Raw genomic sequence first — 21650 nt, 5'->3', positions numbered from 1 at the left:
GGGACCCACTTTGGGGGTCAGGCCATCGTTGCCCTCCGCTCAGAGGTTTCAGACACCTCCTGCACCAGGGTGGTCTGTCAGAAGGGGGCCTTGGTGACTCTGGTGATGCTTCTGAGGACCCGGACCCGGGGGTACCGGCAGGTTAGGGGGCGCCGGTGTCTGGGGATACTTTGCTGGGAGATGATCCAATGATACCTAGTCTTGGGTCCGAGGATACTAAGGAAGCCCGCCTGTTCCAAAGGGAAGAATTGGAGGTGTTGCTGCCCTTAGCCTTTCAGGTGTTGGGCGTTAAAATGTCCCAAAGTGACCTGGATTTGGAGGAAGAGGATCCCGTCCTGGACGGGTTAAGAGGTCCCCCAGCTTCCTTCCCGAAATATAAGGCGGTTAAGAAGTTGGTGGATGCAGAGTGGGGAACGCCTGATGCTTCGATAAAGGTGGGAAGGACCTTGGGGAAGCTCTGTCCCCTTCCAGAGGAGGTCTTGAAGTGTTTTTTGTCCTTCCTAAGGTCGATGCAGCAGTGTCCGCAGTGACTAAGCGGACCACCATTCCCGTGGTGGGTTCTGCGGCATTGAAAGATATGCAGGACCGCAAATTAAGAACATAAGAACATGCCATACTGGGTCAGACCAAGGGTCCCTCAAGCCCAGCATCCTGTTTCCAACAGTGGCCAATCTAGGCCATAAGAACCTGGCAAGTACCCAAAAACTAAGTCTATTCCATGTTACCATTGCTAATGGCAGTGGCTATTCTCTAAGTGAACTTAATAGCAGGTAATGGACTTCTCCTCCAAGAACTTATCCAATCCTTTTTTAAACACAGCTATACTAACTGCACTAACCACATCCTCTGGCAACAAATTCCAGAGTTTAATTGTGCGTTGAGTAAAAAAGAACTTTCTCCGATTAGTTTTAAATGTGCCCCATGCTAACTTCATGGAGTGCCCCCTAGTCTTTCTACTATCCGAAAGAGTAAATAAACGATTCACATCTACCTGTTCTAGACCTCTCATGATTTTAAACATCTCTATCACATCCCCCCTTAGCCGTCTCTTCTCCAAGCTGAAAAGTCCTAACCTCTTTAGTCTTTCCTCATAGGGGAGCTGTTCCATTCCCCTTATTTTGGTAGCCCTTATCTGTACCTTCTCCATCGCAATTATATCTTTTTTGAGATGTGGCGACCAGAATTGTACACAGTATTCAAGGTGCGGTCTTACCATGGAGCGATACCGAGGCATTATGATATTTTCTGTTTTATTCACCATTCCCTTTCTAATAATTCCCAACATTCTGTTTGCTTTTTTGACTGCCGCAGCACAATGAACCGACGATTTCAATGTGTTATCCACTATGATGCCTAGATCTCTTTCTTGGGTTGTAGTACCTAATATGGAACCTAACATTATGTAACTATAGCTTGGGGAGAATAAGCCGCTACGGTTACCGGAGGACAGACCTAAGGCGAAGAGGTTTTTTCAGACCAGTTCGCTTCTCCGTACCAACAGAAGATCTCAGCCAATGCGGGCTCCCTCTGCTCCTCAGAAGTCATTTTCCCCTAGGGGACATACTTGGGGGAAGTCCTTTCGGGGGGCCCGTAGGCTGTTTCGGGATGCTGCAGGAGGATCTGCAGCCAGTGGCAAGTCTTCGCAATGAGCAAGGCCGGTCCACTCCGTCATTCCTATTATAGGAGACCACTTGACGCAGTTTTATGACGAGTGGGCCAACATCACGCAGGATCAGTGGGTTCTCAGTATAATAAGAGACGGCTACGTGTTAGTGTTTGCTCTGTCCATTCGAGATCTATTTCTAATTTCACCTTGTGGTCCGGGGGACAAGCGAAAAGCAGTACAGGAGACCTTAGGCCGCCTCCAGGAATTGGGGGCGGTCATTTCAGTGCCCTCGGTGGAGCTCCATAAGGGATGCTACTCCATTTATTTTGTGGTTCCAAAGAATGAGGGCACGTTTCGGCCCATCCTAGATTTGAAGAGAGTGAATACTGCCCTCAAAGTCCCCCGCTTCCGGATGGAAACCTTGTGTTCGGCGATAGCGGTGGTGCGCAAGGGGGAGTTCCTGGCTTCTCTGGATGTTATGGAAGCCTGTCTGCACATTCCGATTCACTCTGAGTCCCAGTGTTTTCTTCGCTTTGTGATCCTGGGACAATATTTTCAGTTCAGGGCACTTCCTTTCGGTCTGGCCACAGCCCCACACACTTTCACCAAAGTGATGGTGGTGGTAGCGGCGGCACTTCAGAAGGAAGATCTCCTGGTGCATCCTTATCTAGATGATTGGCTGATCAGAGCAAAGTTGGCAGATCTATGTCAACAGTCAATTCGCAGGGTTTTCGATGTTCTCCACTCTCTCGGCTGGGTTGTGAACGCGGCCAAGAGTCATTTGACCCCGACACAGTCCCTAAACTATCTGGGAGTGAGGGTCAACACCTGATTAGGCAAAGTGTTTCTGTCAGAAGAAAGGGTGCTATCTCTTCAGAACCGAGTTCGGTTGTTGCAATTACGAATTCCCAAAGTATGGGATTATTTGCAGGTCTTAGGGTACATGACTTTCAACCTTGGAGTTGGTTCCTGGGCTTTTCTCCATATGAGGCCATTGCAGAGGGCACTTTTGGCGTGTTGGAAGCCAAACTCAGAGGAGTTTTACCTGCCCCTACCCCTGCCCCTGGAGGGGGAGGCCAGGGAGAGTCTATCTTGGTGGCTTCAGTTGGTCAGTCTTCTCTGCGGAATGGACCTCGAGGTCCCAGATTGGGTGGTGGTAACGACTGACGCCAGCCTTTCCGGCTGGGGGGCGGTTTGTCAGCGCCATTCCATCTAGGGCATTTGGTCTATGAAAGAGTCTGCATGGTCTATCAACCAGTTGGAGACCAGGGCAGTGCGGCTTGCGTTGAGGGAGCTTGCTACTAGTGAAAGGTCACTCGGTCCAGATCCTATTGGACAATGCAACGGCAGTGGCGTATATCAATCTGCAGGGCGGTACCAGGAGTCAGGCGGTAGATCAGGAGGCTCAGCTCTTGATGCATTGGGAGGAGGTCCATCTAGAATGGATAGCGGTATCTCACATAGCCGGCGTCGAAAATGTCCAAGTGGATTTTCTCAATCGCACTTGCCTAGATCGAGGAGAGTGAGAGTTGGCGGAGACTGCGATGCAGCTCATCTGGAGACGTTGGGGGGTCTCCTCACGTAGATTTGATGGCGACTTGTCAGAATGCCAAAGCGGTACGCTTCTTCAATCGAAGGAGACAGCCTGCGGCCAAAGGCGTCGCCTCGCTGGTTCTGCCTTGGCCACAGGGGACTCTGCTTTATGTATTCCCTCCTTGGCCTCTGGTGGGCAGGGTGTTGCATCACATCGAGAGACATCACGGGGAAGGGATTCTGGTTGCGCTGGAGTGGCCTCTGCGTCCGTGGTTTGTGGATCTCATCAACATGGCAGTGGACGGTCCGATTTGTTTAGGACATCTCAAGGGCCTTCTTTGGCAGGGTCCCATATTTTCCGACCAGGTCAATCACTATTGTCTAGTGGCTTGGCTTTTGAAAGGCGGAGGTTAAGGAGTAAAGGTTATCCGGAGTCAGATGTCACCATTTTGTTGCAGGTCAGGAGGCAATCTACTAATCTGGCTTACATTAGAGTGTAGCGGGTGTTCGAGTCCTGGTGTATTGCTAATGGGGTTTATGCCCTTTGGTCCTCCATCCCCAAGATTTTGTCTTAAGAACATAAGAAATTGCCATGCTGGGTCAGACCATGGGTCCATCAAGCCCAGCATCCTGTTTCCAACAGAGGCCAAACCAGGCCACAAGAACCTGGCAATTACCCAAACACTAAGAAGATCCCATGCTACTGATGCAATTAATAGCAGTGGCAGGAAGGTTTTGCTAAGGGTCTATCTCCGAGTTCCCTTAGAGTTCAAGTGGTAGCCTTGGGCTGTCTGCGGGGTAAAGTTGGTGATTCCGCTATTTCAGCTCATCCGGATGTGATAAAGTTTCTCAGAGGAATGAAGAATTTGTGGCCTCCAGTTTGGAAAGTGTGCCCATCCTGGTACCTGAATCTAGTTCTATGAGGTCTTTGTTCAGCGCCGTTCGAGCCTTTGCGGAGAGTGACGCTGAAGGACTTGACTCTCAAAGTGGTTTTTCTGATAGCGATTTGTTCTGCTAGGTGGATTTCGGAATTACAAGCTTTGTCCTGTCAGGATCCATTCCTCCAGATTTCAGATTCAGGGGTCTCGTTGAGAACGGTGCCTTCCTTTTTACTGGTCGTTTCTGCATTTCATGTAAACCAGACAGTGGAACTTCCCGCTTTTCCAGAGGGGGAGGCGTCTGCTCCCATTGTGAGAGAACTCAATAGATTAGATGTTCGCCGAGCTCTTTTGCGCTATAAGAACATAAGAACATGCCATACTGGGTCAGACCAAGGGTCCATCAAGCCCAGCATCCTGTTTCCAACAGTGGCCAATCCAGGCCATAAGAACCTGGCAAGTACCCAAAAACTAAGTCTATTCCATGTTACCGTTGCTAGTAATAGTGGCTATTTTCTAAGCCAACTTAATTAATAGCAGGTAATGGAATTCTCATCCAATCCTTTTTTAAACACAGTTATACTAACTGAACTAACCACATCCTCTGGCAACAAATTCCAGAGTTTAATTGTGCATTGAGTGAAGAACAACTAACCACGTCCTCTGGCAACAAATTCCAGAGTTTAATTGTGCATTGAGTGAAGAACTTTCTCCGATTATTTTTAAATGTGCCCCATGCTAACTTCATGATGATGACGTTAGTTAGATTTCAGGAGACCCAATCATCTTTTTGTCTTGTGGAGCGGCGCGAGCCGAGGTTCTAAAGCTTCCAAGGCTACTATAGCATACTGGTTGAAGGAAGTTATTGGTTCCACTTACATTACTGCGGGGCGGCAGGTTCCTGGGCAGAGGCACAATTGATATCTCCTCAGGAGATTTGCAGAGCTGCAATTTGGAAATCCTTACATACTTTTGCGAGACACTATCATCTGGATTTGGGGGCTTCTGGATCTCCTTCTTTTGGCGAAAGTGTTCTGCGAGAGGGGGACTCTCCAGGTCCCACCCCATTTAGGGAGCTTTTGTACATCCCAGGCGTCTGGACAGATTCATAGCAGCCTGTTTATAGTTTTTCATGTTGACAAGAAGTTTCAGGTTTTACTTTTTTTCTATTGATTCATTGGATTGAGCGTTGCAATTTTTTGCTTGGGTACAGATCTATACTGAGGAACTGCAGGTGGCATTAGGCTTTATGTAGTAGGGTCAGGCAAGTTTTTTTTCTCTGTCTCCACCTGATGGCAGGGATGTATGAGCCCAGGCTTCTGGACTGATCCATGGTACTACAGGAATGAAAATTAGCAGGTAAGAACCAATTTTCCTTTAGATCAGAGGTGAGTACTGAATATGATTTGCTTGGATTTGAGTAAAGATTTTATTTAAAGTTTTTTATATACCGCCACTCATCAGAGATATCGCGTCAGTGTACAGCGAACAGGAACATACGCCAAAGCGTTATACATATAACATCAGGTTAATATATGAATTCTTAAACATGAAACAAGGAAAACATAATTATAGTATAAAATATCATTTAAAACGTAACTTATAACTGTGTTGAGCTAAAACATAGCTTAATAAATAATATAGGGAGCCTAAGAGCAGAAGAAAAATAGTACGGGATGGATAAGTGAAGGAATAGAATTACAAGTTAGAGATGGCAACTAGAGGGAGTAGTAGCAAGCAGAAGTAGGAGCGGTTAAATAGTGAGTATAGAAGGTAATAAATAGTTATAAGGAGCAAAACAGAATTGGTGCATAACTGAGAAGTATAGGGTGGATAGAGGAAAGGCATATATAGGGAGTATACACATAAATGTATCATGTATAAGCATGTGTGAATAACCATGTCTTGAGTTTTTGCTTGAATATCTTGGGAGACAGCTCGAGGCGTAGTTCCGTGGGCATATTAACATATTCCCACACTGGATACTCATAAATAAACTGAGTAGCCTGGGGGTGATCCTCCAAGGTGGTGGAATGGATTAGAAACTAGTTAAATCTGTCAGAATTCCTTTTCTCTAATACCATGTCTAGTGCTTCTGGGTTATTAGAAAGATACTACGAAAACAACCTCAGTCTCAGAGAAAGTTATAATAAATCAGTGTGTTCATGCTGCTGGATATACAATAGTACTGTTGTGGAAGAGCGCCCTCAGTATTTCCCTCTGGCATTCTCAAATTATTGAAATAGCTATTAGTGAAAAAATGATTTATTCACTTCAAGAAAAATCAGATAAATATGACCAGATTTTGGGGAAATTCTGGGAATATGTACATAACTAATGTGTATTCATTGAGGGTGGTTCCTGTAACTGTTGGGACATGTTCTTGTATATGTGCTTATCCTTTGAGAATGATAAGGCAATGTTCTGTGCTTGGTATATGAACTATGTTCCCTGCATGAACTCCATCCGTTAAAGAGTAAAAAAAAAAAAAAGAAACTAGTTGAATAATAGACAGATGAGCAAGAGTGTCAGACTGCATTCCTGGAGGGCTGGAGAACAGTTTGCTTTTCAGGATATCCCTGATGAATATGAATGAGATGTATTTGCATGCAGTGCCGCCATTATATGCAAATGTATCTCCTTCATATTCATTAAAGATATCCTGAAAACCAGACTGATTTCCAGCTTCCAGAAATACAGTTTGACACCCCTTCAGTAAGAAGGTGCAGAAGGATTAGTAGGAAACATTTGTATATGTGGGAGGGAGAGAGCACGGGCGTGTGTGTATTTATTTGGGGGGGGGGGGGGGAGAAAGAGCAAACCTCTTTGTGTATATGTGCAAGGGAGAGAGGGGCATGTGTGTATATATGTTGGGGGGGAGAGAGAACAGACGTGTGTGTGTGAGAGCATATAGGAAAGAGTGTGTGTGTAAGTGGGAGAGTGGGCATGTGTGTGTGTATCTGGGAGAGAGCGACAGTGAGTGCACGTGTGGGGGAGAGAGATTGCTTATGTAGGTGAAAGAGAATGGAGAAAGTTTTTGTGCCCCCCCCCCAATCCCCAATCCATGACAATCTCAGGTTGACTGGAAATCAAAAGTTCCCAGCAGTGGAGAGCAAGGGATACATTTTTTTTAGCCTTATTAGTTTTAATTATTGGATGTTTGACATATCTGTTTTGAAATATTGTATTGGTGTTGGGACATATTAAAAAATTAGTATGAGCTTTTAATTATTGGAGATTATTTTCTTCATCAGCTGTTTTGAAATGTTTATTCCTTTTATTAGTATGCTTTTACTAATATGATTGAATTAGTAGAGTGCTGCCATGGCCCCCCCCCCCCCCCCCCGTGCTGCTGCGGGAAACATTTCTGCCCATAGAAAGTATAAGCTGGATGAATTAGGGTCATAGGAAACACCCCTACTGCAGAAAAGAAGGCCTAGCAGCGGAACCCTCCCCCCCACTCCAGTCCCCCTCTGCCACTCTCATCCCTTCCTCTTGAGGAAGGGATGAGAGTGGCAGAGGGACTGGAGGAGAGTGAGAGGACTGACCCCGAGTTGGGGAAGGAAGGAAGGTAGGCATGCACTCTTATGGGAAGTACATGGCACATGCAGTTCATCCCTTGCAAGTAAGTCATGGAGACATTTTTCAGACCCTGCCCTAGAGGATAGACTTTGTCGTCTACCTCAGTGGTATAAAGGAGTAACACATAGAAATGAAACAATTCAGAAAAGCTTGGGATAAGCAGAGGGAAAGTGAGAGATAAGTGTGGTCTCTGGTACTGTAAAAGAGAGAAAATTAGTGGACTAGAAAGGCTTTAGGGTCCTTGTCTGCCATTATTATTCCACTTTTCTTTCTGCTTCATTCTTTCTCTTAGCTTCTCTTTTTGTTTGTATTGTAGGGACATCCGGCAGGAGAGTAATCGCCCTGCTCATGTGAACTGGTTCCGCGTTTCCTTTGTCTACAACCACTATCTCTTTTTTGTCTGTATTCTGGTGGTGCTGCTGGCTATTGTCCTTTACATCCTCCGACTCCGCCGAATCCATCGCAGACAGGCACGTTTGGCCATGCTGGACCTGTGGATGGAGGAGGCGGTGCCTACCACACCAGCACCTGGGATCTGAGAGCAGGGTAGCTTCTGGATTCTCACTGGGTTAGGATTTCTGCCTGAGCCAACTTGACAGTATTTGTGCAAAACAGTGGGAGCTGTGTGCACAAATCCGGCGCTCCTGTTTACTTAAGAGATTATTCCAGCACACACCCCATTTAGAAAATCTCACTCAAGATCCTTTTATTCTACTGATCCAAAGACGGCATCTTATGAAGGGAGTGGTTGTATTGGATAAGAGTGCCTGGGTCTGAAAAAGAACCATGAAAGCACAGCCTGTCTCAAACCGAAGCCATCAGATTCTTGGAAAGAAGTAAAGGAATCTGGATTTAGCACAACCAACCAAGGGCAGCATGTGAAGAGCTAATCCATGACAGGGATGTTTGGACTGTGTAGGGCTGCCACTGCCAGTTGGAATGAGCTGGGATACTGGCAACTCGTTCTGCAGAGCTAACCTGTGGTAATTAGTAGCGGTTGATATTTTCAAAGTTGTTTCCTTGGATAACTAGTGATGTGCGTGCATAAATTGGCCTGGCTGCAAACTGCCCTCCCCCCCCCCCCCCCCATGTAACAATACAGTGTGCATGCTTTGAATCATGTGTGACCCACAACACATAAAAAAAAAAGCCTCAATCCACAATCCTGATTAAAAGGTGGTGCTTCCTGCAGTTTTCATGGTGAAAACTGACACAAAGTGGTGATAAATGAATTCAGAGGTGCATGGAGCTTTATCGTAAGTGGAATTCTGTTTTGTTTTCAGAGTGACATTCTTTGCTTCCTGTTTCCAGCAGAGTGTCAGGAGTGCTTTGGTGCTCTTGTAACAATCCATGCCTAAGTGTTATTGCACCCTACCAATGAAAACAAAAGACATAATTTTGTTACCATGGTGGACTCAGAAAATGATGTATGTAAACTGAGGTGCAATATTGCTTCTGAAATTATAAATGAATTGATATTAGAAACGTAACTGAATACTATTGCATGTGAAACTTTTTTTTTTACAGAATTTCTTTCCATGTGCATTGTATTTTTTTCTAGCCATAGCAATAGAATGAAAGGATCTGTGGAGCGAGAGAAAGTCCCTTGGGTCCCTCCACTCTCTAAAACAAACAATCAAGAACATATTTTTCTTCCCCTTGGTGCTATTGCTGCTTTAATTGAGCCAACCCTGTTCGGTTTAGAAATGTTCAGTGTTTTGTATGTTGGATTAAGTTAGGGAAAAAGCCTTCCCTTACTTTATGGCACCAGTAATTCCTTGCAGGAACATTAGTGTTTCACAACCAGCCCCTTTGGCTCATTAAAGAACCTGACATCTTGTTTTAATATACTTTTTAAACTGATGCAGTGTGTGAGAAAAATAATGGGTTTTGTTGTTAACGGGGAAGTTCAAAAATGGCCAGGAGGGGCTCAGTGTCCTGTCCCTCCTCCAGCTTTATTGCTGGTTCTTTATCCAGACTCCAGCTTTTCCTGGAGTCTGAATAACACTCTGTAAGGAATAGCAGAGTTGCTTACCTGTAACAGGTGTTATCCCATGACAGCAGAATGTAGTCCTCACATAAGAGTAACGTCACTGGATGGAGCCCTATCACAGAAAACTTTCTGCCAAAGTTTCGAGAAACTTTTGACTGGCACACTGAGCGTGCCATTATCCTTCGAGCCGCAGGGGTCTCCCTTCAGTCTCGTTTGTAGCAATAAAAGTGTGAGCAAAAAATAAAATAAAACGTTTCGGACCCAACTCCGCGGGGTGGCGGGCGGGTTTCGTGAGGACTACATCCTGCTGTCCTGGGATAACACCTGCTACAGGTAAGCAACTCTACTTTCTCCCAGGACAAGCAGGATGGTAGTCCTCACATGTGGGTGATTAGCAAGCTACAGGCTGACTCATATTTGTTTTGGACCAACAGCGTACAACTTGTGCAACAGGCACAACAACTGGCTTACTGTTGGGAAAAATGAGGCAGCCTGAAATCACAGCAGGTTGGATGTGGAAGGAGTTGGGATTATACTGGCAATAAGTTCTTTAAGATAGAGTGTCTGAAGGCTGAATCGTGTCGTCCTTCCTTGTCCAAGCAGTAATGCGCTGCAAATGTGTGACGAGAGGTCCATGTTGCAGCTTTACAGATCTCAGCAATTGGTACTGAATGATAGTGTGCTACTGAGGTTGCCATTGCTCTAACTGAGTGTGCTTTTACTCTTCCATGGAGAGAAAGGCCTGCTTTTTCATAGCAGAAGTCTGTACAAGTCTCCAGTTGGAGAGAGTTTGTTTGCCCACTGCCATACTCTGTTTTTGTCAAAAGAAACAAAGAGCTGGGTGGATTTTCTATGGACTCTCGTGCTGTCCACATAATAAGTCCAAGGTGTGTAAAACTCTTTTGCCCTGCTGAGAGTGAGGCCTTGGAAAGAATGTAGGCAAGACTATAGACTGATTCAAGTGAAAGTCAGTAACCACCTTGGGAAGGAAAGGAAAATTAGTTTCTTACCTGATAATTTTCGTTCCTGTAGTACCATGGATCAGTCCAGACACCTGGGTTGTGACTCCGCGCCAGCAGATGGAGACAGAGCAAAACTTGACGGGCTCCCTACATATAGTAAGGTGCCACCCACAGCCCCTCAGTCGAACGTACTGTCAAAGCAAAACCAAGTGCTCGACTAACTAACTATAAACTGCAATATATATACCAATTCATAACACACCCCTGGCAGCAAACAGCAAACCAACAGAACCAGAGGCAAGAGGCTGTAAGCCAAAAATGGGCAATAATGCCGCCCGAAAAAACTACGAGCAGACTCTCTCACTCTTCATTGAAAACAGATCAGACGGGTGGGAGCCTGGACTGATCCATGGTACTACAGGAACGAAAATTATCAGGTAAGAAACTAATTTTCCTTTCCCTGTACGTACCAGGATCAGTCCAGACACCTGGGATGTACCAGAGCAAATTACTGAGGGTGGGAAGCAGAGAGTCCCGCTCGGAGAACACTCGCTCCAAAACCTTGAGCCTCAGCTGCCTGGACATCGAGTCTGTAATGTTTAGTAAATGTGTGCAGCGACTTCCACGTCGCTGCTTTACAGATCTCCTGCGACGACACCTGAGAAACCTCAGCCCAAGACGTGGCCTGCGCCCTAGTGGAATGCGCACGAAGTCCCCTAGGTGCCAACTTCCCTTGCAGAAGATACGCTGAACCAATCGCCTCCTTGAGCCAACGCGCAATTGTGGCCCGTGAAGCCGCAGCCCCCCGGCGAGGTCCGGAGCAGAGGACAAACAAATGGTCAGACACCCGGAAGGCATTAGTTACCTCCAGATAACGAATGAGAATCCTGCGAACATCGAGTTTGCGCAGGTCTCTCGACCTCTTGTCCCCCGGATCCATGACTGAAAAACCAGGCAGGTCTACGGATTGATTCAAGTGAAAAGAGGATACCACCTTGGGCAAAAAGGAGGGAACAGTCCGTAGGGAGACCCCGGTCTCCGAAAAACGCAGAAACGGCTCTCTACAGGACAACGCCTGTAACTCCGAGACTCGACGAGCAGACGTAATCGCTACCAAAAACACGGCCTTCAGCGTAAGATCCTTCAGAGTCGCGCGCTTGATTGGTTCAAAAGGAGGCCCACAGAGGGCGGATAGCACGCAATTTAAATTCCAGGACGGACAAGGGCTCCGGACGGGAGGGCGCAAGTGCTTAGCGCCACGAAGAAAACGCACCACATCCGGATGACAGGCCAAGGACACTCCCTGGACCTTACCCCTGAGACAACCAAGCGCAGCAATTTGGACCTTCAAGGTACTCCAAGACAGTCCCTTCGAGAGACCGTCTTGCAGAAACTCGAGGACCGCTGGTACAGCTGGACGAATAGGATCTATGTTGCGCGTACCGCACCAGGCCTCAAAGACTGTCCAGACCCGCATGTAGGTAAGGGACGTAGACTGTTTCCGAGCCCTTAACAACGTAGCAATCACGGATTCAGAGTATCCCTTATTCCTTAAACGCGCCCTTTCAAAAGCCAGGCCGCGAGACAAAAGTGATCCGCATCCTCCAAACAGACGGGTCCTTGTTGAAGGATGGACGCGGCCCCGTGAAATCGAAGCGGAGGCTCCGCCGCCAACTGAATGAGATCCGCGAACCACGGCCGCCGTGGCCACTCCGGCGCCACCAAAATCACCGCCGCCGGGTGCAACTCTACCCGCCGCAGAACCTTTCCGATCAGAGGCCACGGAGGGAACACATAAAGCAACACGTCCGTGGGCCAGGGAAGCACCAATGCATCGACGCCTTCCGCGCCTCGTTCCCTCCGTCGACTGAAGAACCGCGGCGCCTTTGTGTTGAGAGCGGTGGCCATGAGATCCATGTGGGGCCGTCCCCACCTGGCACAGATGAGTCGAAACGCTACCTCCGGTAACTCCCACTCTCCTGGATCCAGCCGATGGCGACTGAGGAAATCCGCCTGAACGTTGTCCACCCCTGCGATGTGAGACGCTGCTATGCCGCTGAGGTGCTGTTCCGCCCAGGCCATCAACAGACTCGCCTCTTCCGCCACCTGTTGGCTCCTTGTACCCCCCTGGCGATTGATGTAGGCCACTGTGGTCGCATTGTCCGACAGAACCCGGACCGCTCGTCCCCAAATCCACGGGAGAAAGGCCCGTAACGCCAACGACACCGCCTTGGTTTCCAACCGGTTGATGGACCACAGCGACTGCTGACTCGACCACTGACCTTGCACCGAGCGGCTCCCGCAGACCGCTCCCCAGCCGGAGAGACTGGCGTCTGTCGTCACCACCGTCCAGGTGGGCATGAGCAGGGAGACTCCGCACGTCAAGTGGTCGGTGGAGAGCCACCAATGCAGACTGTCCCTGGCCCGGTCCGTGAGTGGCAGCGGGCGATGAAACTCTTCCGAGACCGGCTTCCAACGGGACAGTAACGCTGACTGTAACGGTCGCAGATGAGCAAAAGCCCAGGGAACCAAGGCGAGCGTCGATGCCATGGACCCCAAGACCATCAGATAATCGCAGACCAACGGGCACCGCATGGACAACAGACGTCTCACCTGTCGCTGCAGCTTGGCCACTCTCTCTTGAGTCAGAAACACCCTGGCTCTCCCTGTGTCGAACAAGGCCCCCAGGTACTCTAACCGCTGAGTAGGCTGCAACTGACTCTTGGAGAGGTTGACTACCCAGCCGAGAGAGCGCAAGAGCTGTAGGACCCGGGCAATCGCTTGTCGACATTCGGCTTCGGACTTGGCCCGGATGAGCCAATCGTCTAGGTAAGGATGAACCAGGAGCCCTTCCCTCCGGAGCTGGGCCGCCACTACTACCATGACTTTGGTGAAGGTGCGTGGAGCCGTGGCGAGACCGAACGGAAGAGCTCTGAACTGATAGTGCCTGCCTAGAACGCAAAACCTCAAATATTTGTGGTAGGCCGGCTGAATGCCGATGTGGAGATACGCTTCCGTAAGATCCAGCGATGCCAAATATTCGCCCGGCCGAACCGCGGCCACTACCGAGCGGATCGTTTCCATCTTGAAACGCGGAATGCGAAGGCATCTGTTGACTCCCTTGAGATCGAGAATGGGACGGAAGGAGCCGTCTTTCTTCGGGACCACGAAGTAAATGGAGTATCTTCCCAGTCCCCGTTGTGTTGATGGTACGGGAGAAATGGCGCCGAGATCTTCCAGACGTCGCAGGGTCGTTCGGACAGCGTCCCTTTTGAAAAGAGCCTTGCAAGGGGAGACGAGGAACTTGTCCCACGGTAGACGAGCAAAATCTAATGCGTAGCCGTTCCTTATCACGTCGAGAACCCACTGGTCTGAAGTTATCTTGGTCCTTTCCTGGTAAAACAAGGCGAGCCTCGCCCCCACCTGTGGGACGACCTCTGGAGGCGGCCGCGAGGAACGGACCCTTCTCGTTTCATTGGGCCGACTTGGACCCCGATCCCGACGGGGTTCCACCGGTCCTGTTAAACCTCTTCCCTCGAAAGGACTGAGACCATGAGGAAGGTCTAGCAGAGTTCGACCGGTAGGACTGTCCCGCCCTCGCCGATCTCTGCGGGTTCCTCGGGGAGAAGGTCGAACGATGTCTGGGCCTGTCCTCCGGCAATTTAAACGCTTTGTTCTCACTGAGGAACTGCATCAGCTCGTCCAACTGTTTACCAAACAATAGCTTCCCTTTGAAAGGCAATGAGCTCAAGTGGGCTTTAGACGTACCATCCGCCGCCCAGTTCCGGAGCCAGAGAAGACGGCGGGCAGAGACTGCCGACACCATGGCCCTGGCTGAAGTTCTCAGCAGATCGTGCATGGCGTCCGCGCTGTAAGTGATCACCGCTTCCAAATGATCCGCTTGAGAGGCCTCCCCGACGGAGAGGCCAGCATTCGCCTGCAAAGTTTGGGCCCAGCGGAGCCCTGCCCGCAACGCAAAATTGCTGCAAATGGCCGCCCTGACTCCCAGGGCGGAGACCTCAAAGACCTTCTTGAGTTGCACCTCCAGCTTCCGATCCTGGATATCCCGGAGCGCGGTAGCTCCGGTGACAGGGATGGTAGACCTCTTTGTCACTGCCGACACCGCTGCGTCTACCCGAGGGAGCCGCAGCAGATCCAGTACATCCTCTGGCAGAGGATATAACTTGTCCATCGCCTTACTCACCTTCAGGCCTAATTCCGGAGTATCCCATTCCCGGAACAAAATGTCGGATGCCGAAAAATGGAACGGGAAAGCCACCGCGGGACCTGCGAGGCCCAAGAGGACTGGGTCCATATTTGCCCCCTGACGGGTCTCTACCGGTGGGGCCTCCACCCCGAGTTCATCGAGGATCGCCGGGATAAGGGGAATCAGCTCTTCGCGCTTGAAGAGCCGCACGACCTTGGGGTCATCCCCATCCGCCGCTTTCTCTGTTCCTGGCTTGATTGGATCTTGCTTATCGAGCCCCTCGGGCCCTTCCGCGGTCTCCGAGACCGCCCCCTCCTCCTCCGAGGAGGTAGAGGCCGTATCATAGTTCCGCGAGTCCCCTCGCGATGGCCTCTTTTCCCTGGGTGTCCCCGGTGCTTTCGCCTGTCGGATCGATCTCTTTTGGGGTTGGGAGCGACCCTCCCTGCCCCCTGGGGCCTTCCGCGGCCTGTGTTTGGAGCGCTTGTACTGTGCTAATTTTTTTAAAAGCAAAGTAAAATCTTCCGAGAATGAATCTTCTGAATCGGAGGAATCCTCCCTCGAAACTAAACTCCCCGCTTCCTGGGCCCCCGGGATCTCCCCCTCCGAACCGCGATGTTGAGGAGACAGGGGGGGCGGCTGGTCGCCATTTCCCAGGGCTTTCCTCGTTGCCTCCCTCACTGTATTCAAAATGGCCGCCGTTCCCGCGCTAAGCGGGAACGGATCGGCCCTGTCAGCAGCTGCAGACGCGGCGCGTGGCGGCGATCGAGACCCGCGTGGTGGTGATCGGGACCCCCGAGAGCGGCCCCCTCGACCCCCCTCCGAAGGACCTTCGCCCCCCGACACACAATTCGCGCAAACACCGGCTCGCGAGACTCGCGCGCGTGCGGACCCACACGCGCGGCAAGCAGTCCCCCTGGGCATCCCTGACTAAAGGCACCCCCAAGGTAAGAGAAAAATGAAATGTTTCGCCGCTTCCCCGCGCAGCCCCGACGAGGAGAACCGGAGAGAGAAAGGAGAGAGAGCCGGCGCGCCAGAAAAATAACGCCGAAACTTCTGTTTTTTTTTTTTGTAATACTTAGCCGCTGGCCGAGGTACTGAAGGCTGTCTGTTCCTGCGGGGGCGAGTGAACCGGGCTCCCCGGTGTCACCCCCGACGCTGCTGCCAGGCACGGCCAGGTCCTCGACCCTCAGCAGCGGCCTCAACCAGGGGCAATGATCCCCTCGGGATCTTGTAAGTCCCCTGGGAGGCTCCACCGACGGGAGACTTCTATTAACTACAATTTTTTTTTTTTTTCTTCTTCTTTGTCTTTTCTTTTTTTTTTTCTCAATTAAGCTACCCTATTGAAAATAAAAAAACTCCTAAATTCCTTGATCCCTGACTAATTATCCCAAGGATCCCAAAGACTGTGGGTGGACCTGCACCATCTGCTGGAGACAGAGTAAGACTGAGGGGCTGTGGGTGGCACCTTACTATATGTAGGGAGCCCGTCAAGTTTTGCTCTGTCTCCATCTGCTGGCGCGGAGTCACAACCCAGGTGTCTGGACTGATCCTGGTACGTACAGGGAATTTAGGGTTAGTACGGAGGACCACTCAGTCATGTAGGAACCTGGTATAGAGTGAGTATGTTATAAGTGCTTGTAACTCACTCACTCTTCTAGCAGATGTAATAGCTACTAGGAAGAGAACTTTACATGTAAGAAATTTAACATCACAGGAATCTATGGGCTCAAAGGGAGAATGCACGAGCCTTGCTAGTACTACATTAAGGTTGCATTCTGTGACTGGTGGTTGTAGAGGGGGCTTAAGTTGAATTAAACCTCAAATCTACTCACAAGGGGTTGCGCTGATATCTGGGCATCCCCTGCTCCGTTGTGGTAAGCTGAGATAGCACTCAGGTGTACCCTTACCAATGAAGACTGGAGACCAGAGTCTGAAAGCTGCCAGAGATAGTCTAATAAAGATGATGTGGGGCAGGAAAAAGGATCAATACTATTTTGCGTGCACCACATGGTGAATCTTTTCCACTTACTACAATAGGATTTTCGTGTGGATGGCTTTCATGAAGCTACAAGCACTTGAGAGACATTAGTTGAAAGATTGAGTGGTTGCAGAATCAAGCTTTCAACATCCAGGCTGTTAGGGATAGGGTCTGAAGGTTAGGATGGCACAACCTGCCCTGGTCCTGAGTTATGAGAGTTGGTGCTGAGCCCAGGCGAATTGGTTCTCTGATCGAGAGGTATGGGAAACCATACTTGTCGAGGCCAAGAAGGGACTATAAGTATCATTGACACCTTGTCCTGTTGTAGCTTCATTACAGTTTTTGCTATGAGTGGTATCGGGGGATACGCATATAAGAGGCCTGAGTTCCAGGGATGAGCAAAGACGTCCATGGCTAACTGGTTTCATTGCTTGTGCAGGGAGCAGAATCTGTCTACTTTGTGATTCAATTCAGATGCAAAGAGGTCTATTGTTGGTTGACCCCCAGTGTTGGAAGATTCTGGGACCACTCGTGGGTATGGAACTGACGACTGAGGTGATCTGCAACTATGTTGTATATGCCCACTAGATAAGTGGCCCGGAGAAATATGGAATGTGTTAGGGCCCAGTCCGAAATCTGTGCGGCTTCTTGGCAAAGGAGATAAAGAGCCGGTCCCTCCCTGTTTGTTTAGGTACCACATGGCAACTGTGTTGTCTGTTTGTATGAGAACAGTCTTGTGTGAAAGGCAGTCCTTGAATGCATATAGAGCATAACGTACAGGAAGTTGATTTGAAATGTTATTACGAGCTTTGTCTAAGTACCTTGAGTCTGAAGATTGTTTATATGCACTCCTCAACCTAAGGTGGATGCATCTGTAATTAAGATTACTTGTGGAACTGGTTGCTGGAAAGGTAGACCTGTTAACAAGTTGTTTGTGTTTATCCACCAGAGGAGAGATGAACGTAACTGGGTTATTTGAATTGGAGATGACAGTGGTTGAAAAGCTTGGAGCCACTGTGATCTTAAAGTCCGTTGCGTTACTCTCATAGCTAATCTGAATAGGGATGACGTGGCCCACCATTCTTAGGAACTGATGGGCTGAAGCTGTTTTCTTTGAGCACAGAGATCTCGCTAGTCCGGAGAGTGTGTCTGCACGGTCTTTTGGTAGGAAGGCCCTTAATAAGGTGGTATTCAACTCTGTTCCGATGAACTGTAGAAGGCGGGATTTTTGATAGTTGATAAGAAATTCTAATAAGTGAAGCAAGTTGATTGTGAGCTTGAGAGTCGAGAGCTCCTTGTTTCGACTGGTTCTTGATGAGCCAGCCGTCCAGATAAGGAAAAACGTGTATGCTGTTCTTGCGTAGATGGGCCGCAGCTACTGCTAAGCACTTTGTAAATACAATGGGTGCCGAGGCAAGTCCGAAGAGCAGAACCCGGTATTGAAAGTGTTGATGACCCACTAGGAAACGCAGGTACTTGCGATGAGGTGGGAATATTGGAATGTGAGCATAAGCGTCTTGTAGAGCCAGAGAACAGAGCCAATCCTCTGTTTGAAGAAGGGGAAACAAGGTGCCTAAGGCCATCATTTTGAACTTTTCTTTTTGTAGAAATTTGTTGAGATTGCGGAGGCCTCCTGTTTTCTTTGGAATTAGAAAATAGCAGGAGGAGAATCCTCTGCCCTGCTGAGGTCGGGAAACAGGCTCCACAGCCCTAGCTTTCAGGAGGGTGGATAATTCTGTTTCTAGAAGAGTGGTATGATCTTTGTGTACCCAGAGGGAATTTGGTGGGGAATCTCTGGGTACCGAGAGAAAATCCAGATGGTAACCTTGGGTTATAATGGATAGTACCCATTGATCGGTGGTGATGTTTGTCCAATTGGGCAGAAAATGGGAAACACAGCCTCCAACTGGTAAACTTTGATTTGGGTTTCTGGAGAGGCTGCTGTTCTCTGGCAGCTTTTCAAAACCCAATTGCTTGGCCTGTCTGTGGGGGAGGCTGAGGTCTGGATGCTTTTGGTTGTCTGGGATGAAGTCTTTGGGATGGCCTTTTTGTTCTTCCACGAGGAGCTAGTGGATATATATATTTTTTTAATTTAAAAACTTTTCTATACCGTTGCTAAGTTATATACCATCGCAATGGTTTACAAATAGGCACATAGACTAAGGTAAGTAAATATAGGATATCGTACATTCTAACAGGTGCCAATAAAATTCGGTTACAATTTCATAAATAAAATCATTATTTGAGTAATGTTTGTCAAGTCCAGGTATATTATTGAATTACTATCGCTTTGAAATATTACTTCTTAAATGTAGGATTGAGTAAATTCAGTCTCATCTGCATTACCCTGTACTTTCATTCTCTACCCTCCACACTCTTTAGTGAAGGCTTTTTTAAAGAGCCATGTTTTTAGATTTTTCTTAAAAGTTTTGAGATTATTCTGTAATCTGAGTTCGGGGGGGCATCGTGGTCGATAGAATGGCTTTCTTGCATCTTTCCTAGATGGGCATCTTGCCGAAGATGGAGTTTCTGCTGTGATTATGGATAGTTGGTGCAGAGTTTCGTTATGATCTTTCAGCTGCGCAACTGCATCTTTTCTCCAAAAAGGTTTTCACCAGTGCAAGGAAGGTCAGCTAATTTTTCCTGGACCTCAGGCCTGCGGGCGGATGCCTTCAGCCATGCCCGTCTTCTGGCACTAATGTCTGTCGCAGCCATTTTGGAGGATTTCTCGAAAGAGTTGTAGGCCGCACGTACCTCATGCTTACCTGCTGCAAGACCTTTGTGAATGATTTAATTGAAGGTATCTTGCTGCTGTTGTGGAAGAGATTGACAGTTCTTGCATCTGCTTCCACAAATTTCTCTCGTATTGCGTCATGTATAATTGGTATGAGGCAATCATTGATAAGAGCATGGAGCCTTGGAACATTTTACGTCCTAAATTGTCCAGAAATTTTTGCTCCTTGCCAGGAGGTGTAGATGAATGTGGACTGATTCTCTTTGATCTTTTTTGTGCAGACTCTACCACAACAGATTGATGTGGGAGTTGAAGTTTTTGGAAACCAGGTATATGCTGCACCAAGTATGTGGCATCAGTTCGCCTGTTCACTGGTGGAACAGAACAGGGATGTTCCCACAGTCGATTTGAAGGTCAACTAGGACTTCATGTACTGGTAAACTAGGACTTCATGTACTGGTATGGCCACTATCCTCTTGGGGGCATCCACAAACTGGAGGACCTCCAAAGTCCTGTGTCTTTTCTTCTGTTAATAATTGAAAAGGAATTGTGTCTGACATTTCCTTTACAAAGTTTGAGAAGGAGAGGTCCTCAGGTGGTGACTTTCTCCTTTCCTCTGGTGGAGAGGGCTCTGATAATATATCTTCAGAAGAAGAATCGGTATCCACATCTTCCCAGGTATCTGATAAGGTGTGATGTTGAGGACTGGAAGGAGGGATGAAGAATGGTATCAAAGGATGTAAAGGCATAGATGGATCCTTCAATGGTTTTGGCTGAGACTTCAGTGGCATCTATGGAGCTGGACGTGGAATCGATGGCACCGATGGAAGAGTCAGACAGCTCGGTTCAGAAAGTCCTGACGGTCCCGGTATTGGCTCAGGCATCGGTGACTGTGTGTCAGAGGCCGAGGCTTCTTTATCCGAAGAACCGGGAATTGGTATCGGTTTTGGATGTTTGGTCGGTGCCTTCGGCTTCAATGGTGCAGGTTGCGTCTGTAGGGCAACGATCAAGGTATCAAGTCTTGTGAGCAATGGTGTGAGAACCGATGGCTCCGGCATGGGTAGCGGTGTTGGTATCTGCACCGGTGGATGTAGATCTCGAAGGGCCTCTGACTGCCTGGCGGATGAATCTGTCCAGTTCCTCCCGTATAGCTGATTAAGACAGAACGGTTATAGGGGGTGACAGAGAAGGCAGAACTGGCTCTTCCACAGATCCCTGTGGTGGCACAGTACCCAGCGCCGATAGCGGTGGGGATCGCCTTGGACTTTGAAGTGTTGAGGGCATAGACGGCTCCTCTAACTAGTCCTCTTCGGTGGCAGCTCGATGGCTATTGAAGCTGCTCCGGAAACTGAGCTGGCATCTGGTGTGGAAGATCGTCTATGCCGATGTTTTTCTCGGTGCTCTGTACTCTTTTTCTCCAGCAGAGAGGTAGATTTAATCAATGACCTTGATGGAGTTGGAGACGAGTGGTCACCACTTCCTTTTAAATTACCGCTTTTTTAGCCGCTCCTGCCGGTGACGACTGCATCGATGTCGATGGAAGTAACCGAATTTTGAACAGGCTTTCCATTTTTTCCAGACGGGCCAGTCTGCCTTTAGCCGTCATTTCAGCACATTGAGGATAAGAAGTAACATGTCCTGCGCCCAAGCATAGTATGCCCTCGTCATGGGGGTCGGTGATCGACATTGTACGAGGGCAATTTGGGCATTTTTAAAATCCGGTTGCCATGATAATAAAACTTGAAGCCGGACAGCCTTCTGGCACCAAAGAACGAACGGTATCAACCGCAATAAACTTTACTCACTGATAGATGAAAAATGGATTTAAAAGTGGGAGACCCCTATGAAGGGGATAACTTTTTGAGAAATTTTTGAAACTTTTTCCTTGAGGAAAATTGTGTGAAGAATCACACAGAGCTCCTAACCGCGAGGCTAAGTGCAGTGCGGAAAAAAGAAGACTGAAGGGAGACCCTGTGGCTCGAAGGATAATGGCACGCTCAGTGTGCCAGTCAAATGTTTCTAGAAACTTGACAGTTTTTCGTGATAGGGCTCCATCCAGTGACGTCACCCTTATGTGAGGGCTATCATCCTGCTTGTCCTGGGATAAAAAATCATGACACGGTTAGCTAGAATAGCTAAACTCGACTTCATCCTAGCATTGTAGAGTAGGGTAACAA

General features: G+C 48.5%; 1 protein-coding gene across 6 annotated transcripts in view; it reads left to right on the top strand.

The window, feature by feature from the left end:
* ENTPD7 (ectonucleoside triphosphate diphosphohydrolase 7) overlaps positions 1 to 9866 on the top strand; it is a 53238-nt gene extending 43372 nt beyond the window's left edge. For all 6 annotated transcript variants that reach the window (XM_029610092.1, XM_029610090.1, XM_029610093.1 and 3 more), the window contains one exon: positions 7916 to 9866. In XM_029610092.1, the coding sequence (XP_029465952.1) occupies positions 7916 to 8138 (223 nt within the window). In that variant the 3' untranslated portion in view covers positions 8139 to 9866. The remainder of the gene's footprint in view (positions 1 to 7915) is intronic.
* Positions 9867 to 21650: the final 11784 nt, after the last annotated feature.

Source organism: Rhinatrema bivittatum, chromosome 7 (assembly GCF_901001135.1).
Source record: "Rhinatrema bivittatum chromosome 7, aRhiBiv1.1, whole genome shotgun sequence".
NCBI lineage: Eukaryota > Metazoa > Chordata > Amphibia > Gymnophiona > Rhinatrematidae > Rhinatrema > Rhinatrema bivittatum.
Note: the sequence above shows the minus strand (reverse complement) of the source record. Positions and strands in the feature narration are given on the sequence as shown.